Here is a 5,429-nt window from a genome sequence, read left to right as displayed (position 1 = left end):
TGGTTACTATCATCATATCTTTGTATAATTGGTCAAAAAGCCTTCATAAAACTCCTAGGAAAGTACAGACGATATTTTTATTTACCATAAAAATGAGTACTTAAGTCAAGTTTTTATTTCTTTGTATGTAGATTTCTAGAATGATATCTATTTTTTTTAATAAAAAAAATTAAATCGACTTATATCGACAAATTACGGCTTTGTGAAAAAAAAACTAAAGATATATTTTAAAAATTAAAATCCACGGAAAATGTCTATAATATGTTAAAAGTAAAAGTACTATAGAACCTATTTTTTGAAGCGAAGCTATTTCTGATTTATTTACATAAATAAAAACGAAAATGTCTATAATATGTTAAAAGTAAAACTATAGAAACTAACTTTTGAAGCGAAGCTATTTCTGATTTATTTACATAAATAAAAACGAAAATGTCTATAATATGTTAAAAGTAAAACTATAGAAACTAACTTTTGAGGCGAAGCTATTTCTGATTTATTTACATAAATAAAAACGAAAATGTCTATAATATGTCTATAATACGATGCGATAAATATCTATTTTCTGAAGCAACATAAAAGATAGACAGACAAAAATCAAAATGTATTTCCGTGAGAAATTAAATCTTGTTGTTTATCTCCCTCCCCCACCCCTCCTTCTAACTAACCATTACTACCAGGCTAAACCAATCTAATGAAATTCTCCCCTCTTTTTATAAGGTTTTAATTTAACACCTGCATTTATATTTTATAATATGTGTATGACCGGAAAGTAAAAACGATTTCTTACATATTTTTCTTTCTCATAAATTTAAATGATTTCTATTTCAAATATTATTTTTTCAAGATTATATTAAAATAGTATTAAACACAATTTTACGGATATAGGATGTATGTACAATTATAATTTCTACTAAGAGTAAGAGTTATCAAAAATATAGTAAAGACTTATTTAAGCTTTAAGTGTATGACCGGAAAGTACTTAAAATCTTAAAACCACGTTAAAACCATCGCAAATACGTCGTATGATGACCGGAAGAAAAGGCCAAAGGGGGCGGAGATTTAGTATAAATATCTGAGTTCCGTTCAAATACAACTTAGTTTAATAAAATATACGAAGCATTCAAGACCAAGTTCAACAAGTCAACAACACCAGTCATCTTATACAGTTTTCCACAGTCATCCCATCGTAATAGAGGGTGTTACTGCGCTCGATTGCATCCACTCTTACGTGTATAAGCTGTCAAAAGGTCGGATATCCTTAAAACAAATGAAGGATCCGTTCCTATTCTTTTGGGATCACGTCATTGCAAAGAAAGGTAAGTAATATAAAAAGACTTATTAAGACTTTCAAATTGTTGAAGTAACAAATATTTAATATAGTTAAAAAGTTAGTAATTTGATTTTTTTATTTTATTACAGTAAAGCTGCTAGAACAAGGGACACGTCAATTAGCACCAACTGATGAGCAGCTAAAGGCTTGGGTGTCAAACTGTTACAACAATTTTGTTGGGATCTTGAAATCTGAGATGAAAGATACAGGTAAAAGCTTAATCAGGAATTTATGTGTCAAGAATGGGGGGGAGGGGAGTTAGTTACCATTGATATTTGAATTTATATATATAAAATAAAACTTTATAATTTGTTTATTTTGTTATAGGTGTACACCTGACGATAGATTTTGGGTCAGTATTCGTAGATTTTCTTGCAGGTATTTCATCATAAATTCATTCATTTGATTTTTTAATATTAATATAATATTATATAATATAATATAACACAAACAACACGAACTTACACTTATCTTTTATTTTCAGTTTCAGCTACTTTTCTTGACAAGAACACCAACGAACCTAGAGAGGTGTTATTGACCTGTGAAGAGGTACAGAGTTACAAACTATTATTATCATTTCATTATTTCAAAATTCATATTTAAATTAATAATCATAAATCAAATTTTATAAATGTTTTTAGATGCCAGAGCCTGATTCCACTGGCAAGAGCATTGTTGCCGCTGTCAATAGAGTCATGGAGTTTTTTGGACTTAAGCACAAACAACTCTTATCATGCACCACAGACAGTGCATCTAATTGTTTAAAGGTTAGTTTAATAGTTTCTTTATCATTTTAAAAAAACATTTAAAAACTAGTATTTCTAAATAACGGCCTCTCATTGGCTAATTTTTTTTTGTTACGTCATATTTTTTGCACCAATACTCACAGCATCTTAAGCTAATTTCCAAATTTCCAAATTTTTATTTATCCTAGTTTATGGAGCTACTCAACAAGGAGCATGGCTTGAGCAGACAAGAGCTAGAAACCCTGATTTCTGAAGGCATCCAGCTGACAGGAGGGAATGAGTCAGGAGACGAAGATAATGATGGAGCAGGGGAAGGAACTTCGAGTGCTGCTGCTGAGAAAGAGCCTGCTGCTGAGAAAGAGCCTGTATTGCCTTGGTATGACGTAACTTTTCTAGCTGCCCAAGAAAGAGCTGCTGGTAAGAATGATACAAATAACACCTTATCTCATTGAAATTTAAACAACAAATTATTAATATATTAATCAGAAACAACATTTTTATTTCAATTTTTACTAACATGTGTTTTTTTTTGTCAGCAATCGAGGCAGCGAAAAAGTTACAAGAAGAAAGTGCCCGTTTGAACGGGTTTATGGTAGAGCTTCCCTGTCTAAATCACCAGACTGAACTGGCCCTTGGTGATTCCTGCGAAAAGTGTGAGGTAATATAATAATTATTGGGAGTTTGTAGTTGTACTTTGTACTTTGCTTGCTTAATTTAAATTAATAGTAAGGGTTTTGTTGAAATATTTATTTTCATAAATTTAATAGTAAGGGTTTTGGAATATTTGTTTTCATTTGTTTTTGTATGTATCTAGGAGAACAGGGATTATAAAGCAGCAATGGATATACTTAACAAACTAGTGTCCAGGCTGAGAAACAACAAGAGAATTAGAAAGCTGTATAGAAAATACAAGCAAAGAATGTAAGTGTTGTTTATTTATTAGTGTTAATTATTAGTATTTATTTTGAATTTTCTGATTGGGGGGGGGGGGGGGTGTTCAACTTTTCAACGTAGTTAGATTTATCATTTAATTTTAATTATCTTTTTTTTCAGACTGATCAAACCAGTGGATACAAGGTGGAGCAGCAGAGTGAATATGGTCGTGAGATACTTCGAGTTGTTGAACAATAAGGACTTGTTACAAGAAGTAAAACAATCTCTGATAGCACAAGGAAGTAAGTTATCTGTTATAATAATATTTAAAGTTTTGTTTATTTGGTGACACAAAATTATAAAAATTATTCTTTGATGTGGTGACATAATATTTCAAGTATTTTTTATGTTTAAGTCAAAGATGGTGACACAAAATTATAAATAAAAGTTAAAATTATTTTATTATGTGATGACATAATATTTAAAGTATTTTTTTTGTTTCAGTCAAAGATGTAAAATGGCCATCCGCCATTCAGAATGGTTTGCTTGCAGACATCAGAATTGTCCTGGAGAGGGTGGACATACTAATCACCAAGAGCGCCCAAGGACTGGAGGCAACAATCCCCAGCATGTTCAGTAATTTGGAGACGGTCTTTGAACATCTGGATAACCTGCAGAAGTGTGACAACAGGTTTGTGTTTATGGTTTTACTATTTGCTAATAATAAATAAGATGCATTTTAGTTGAAAAAATGCGCCATACTAATAAAGATATCATTATCAAAAATAAAATTTTATTGAAGCAAAGTAGTAGTTAGAGGGGAGGGGATTAGCAATATACAAACAAAACCATCTAAAAACATATTTTATTTTATTTATTTGTATTTTATTTTTTATTTTTTTATGTATAGGTTTGCTGCCACAGTGTATGCCAATCTGAAGAAGAGGGTAGAGAAAATGCTGAATAGTGAAGGGTGGACAACTCTGTTGTTTCTGCACCCCTTCAGCAAGACTTACCTGGAAATGGTGCAGGTATAATTATATAATAATAATAAAATTGCAACAAAAACCTGGAAATGGTGCAGGTATAATAATAATAAAATTGCAACAAAAACTCGTCATAATAGAGAGATGGAAATTGAGATAAAGTTTTAGGCTTTCTTAAAATGTTGAAGTATGAGAAATTTACTTTTTTTCCTAAATGTAATTTATATCAAATATTAATTTCTTTATATTTACAGGAAGGCCTACTTCCCAGTCAGCTGGTTGATAAAGAATATGCAGAATGGATCCTTGAACGTGGCTACCAGTGTGCAGCAATCATCGGAGAAAGATTACTAAGGATCCAGTTGTCTAAATTGTCTGACTCTGGCGAGGATGAAGAACAGAATGAAGGAGAGCCACCAGCAGATGATACCAGCATCGACGAGGAGGACGAGGATGATTCAGGAGAACAACAGGTCCAGGAGGAGACTGAGACTACAAGCAGTGATGATAATGTTATTGGATCACCTCTGTTCGTAGCTGTGTTCAAACAAAGAAAGCTGGCCTATGAACAAAAACAACAACAGGAAAGAGCAAAGAGGAAAATTGATGAACTTGCAGTCATGAGATCGGAACTGTATCAAGGACTCAGAAAATGGCGCGTTCAAAATGCCGTAAAACTGACAGACTATTATCAAAAATGGACAAACGATAAAGGAGCACAGAAGAGAGGTTCCAGATCAGCGACACTGGAGCTAATCCATGGAACAGTTGCCAACATGCTTGAAGAAGACCAGTACCCAGCACAAATCAGGGAGCTCTTAGCGAACCTTATTCTTCTGCCTGTAAGCAATTCGAGGGTGGAAAGAATATTTTCCCACCTTAAATTGCTTTTCAGCGAAAGGAGGTATAACCTAAAGGGCCATCTGGTTAAGGAACTTATGTTCCTCGGATTCAATAACCTGGTTCCCAAATCAAACCTCACGGATTTTTTAAGTTAAGCCATGATGAAGATTGTTTTGAGATCAATCATTTAGCAAAATATTGTATTTTTTGTATGAAAGAATAATAAAATGAAATAAACTTATTAATACAATTGAAAGTAACAGGATCATAATAATGTATTGTATTTGTATTTTCAATTTTGTTTGAACAATATGAAATAAACCTATTATTTATTACAGCTAATTTGTTATTTAACAATCTCCGCTAACCCACCCAACTCGAACTCTCATTGGTCTGTTTGTTTCGTGTCGTCCGACAGATTTTGCGCTCTCCTTGGTTAGGCTCGGAATTGGTAAAGTTAAAGCTAAGAAGATGTCTTTATTTATATTACTAGTAAGTAGTAAAGAGGAGGGAGGGGACTCGAGTATTATTATTATAAAGTCTTCTCCTGTATTTATTTAAATGTATGATTTATGGGGATTACCCACGGAATATGGGGGGGGGGGTGGTGGTAAGTAACTGGTAACATGATATTACGGTCAGCCAAGGTGT

At 32.5% G+C, this 5,429-nt stretch overlaps 2 protein-coding genes across 2 annotated transcripts; both read left to right on the top strand.

Annotated features, from left to right (window-relative positions):
* Positions 1-1,193: 1,193 nt before the first annotated feature.
* On the top strand, positions 1,194-2,528 carry LOC145323126 (uncharacterized). The gene is made up of 6 exons (XM_080165514.1): positions 1,194-1,316; positions 1,420-1,539; positions 1,658-1,708; positions 1,815-1,879; positions 1,972-2,097; positions 2,265-2,528. Exons 1-6 carry the CDS (start codon positions 1,268-1,270, stop codon positions 2,526-2,528), a joined length of 675 nt encoding a protein of 224 aa, XP_080021640.1. The 5' UTR covers positions 1,194-1,267.
* A 607-nt stretch (positions 2,529-3,135) lies between these two features.
* Positions 3,136-5,115, top strand: LOC145323400 (uncharacterized). Its single transcript, XM_080165820.1, has 4 exons — positions 3,136-3,251; positions 3,454-3,640; positions 3,860-3,980; positions 4,190-5,115. The coding sequence occupies exons 1-4, from the start codon at positions 3,173-3,175 to the stop codon at positions 4,931-4,933; spliced, it is 1,131 nt and encodes a 376-aa protein (XP_080021946.1). The 5' UTR covers positions 3,136-3,172; the 3' UTR covers positions 4,934-5,115.
* Positions 5,116-5,429: the final 314 nt, after the last annotated feature.

This window comes from Acartia tonsa, chromosome 6, assembly GCF_053477335.1.
Source record: "Acartia tonsa isolate MP-2025a chromosome 6, ASM5347733v1, whole genome shotgun sequence".
Taxonomy (NCBI): Eukaryota; Metazoa; Arthropoda; class Copepoda; order Calanoida; family Acartiidae; genus Acartia; species Acartia tonsa.
The sequence above is the reverse complement of the archived record's forward strand: the minus strand, read 5'-3'. Positions and strand labels throughout refer to the sequence as shown.

Coding starts and splice junctions, on each gene's coding strand:
- LOC145323126 (XM_080165514.1), top strand. CDS start 1,268: ATGAAGGATCCGTTCCTATTCTTTTGGGATCACGTCATTGCAAAGAAA. Junction 1,317..1,419: donor TCACGTCATTGCAAAGAAAG/GTAAGTAATATA, acceptor ATTTTATTACAG/TAAAGCTGCTAGAACAAGGG. Junction 1,880..1,971: donor TGTTATTGACCTGTGAAGAG/GTACAGAGTTAC, acceptor AAATGTTTTTAG/ATGCCAGAGCCTGATTCCAC.
- LOC145323400 (XM_080165820.1), top strand. CDS start 3,173: ATGGTCGTGAGATACTTCGAGTTGTTGAACAATAAGGACTTGTTACAA. Junction 3,252..3,453: donor ATCTCTGATAGCACAAGGAA/GTAAGTTATCTG, acceptor TTTTTGTTTCAG/TCAAAGATGTAAAATGGCCA. Junction 3,641..3,859: donor CTGCAGAAGTGTGACAACAG/GTTTGTGTTTAT, acceptor TTTTATGTATAG/GTTTGCTGCCACAGTGTATG.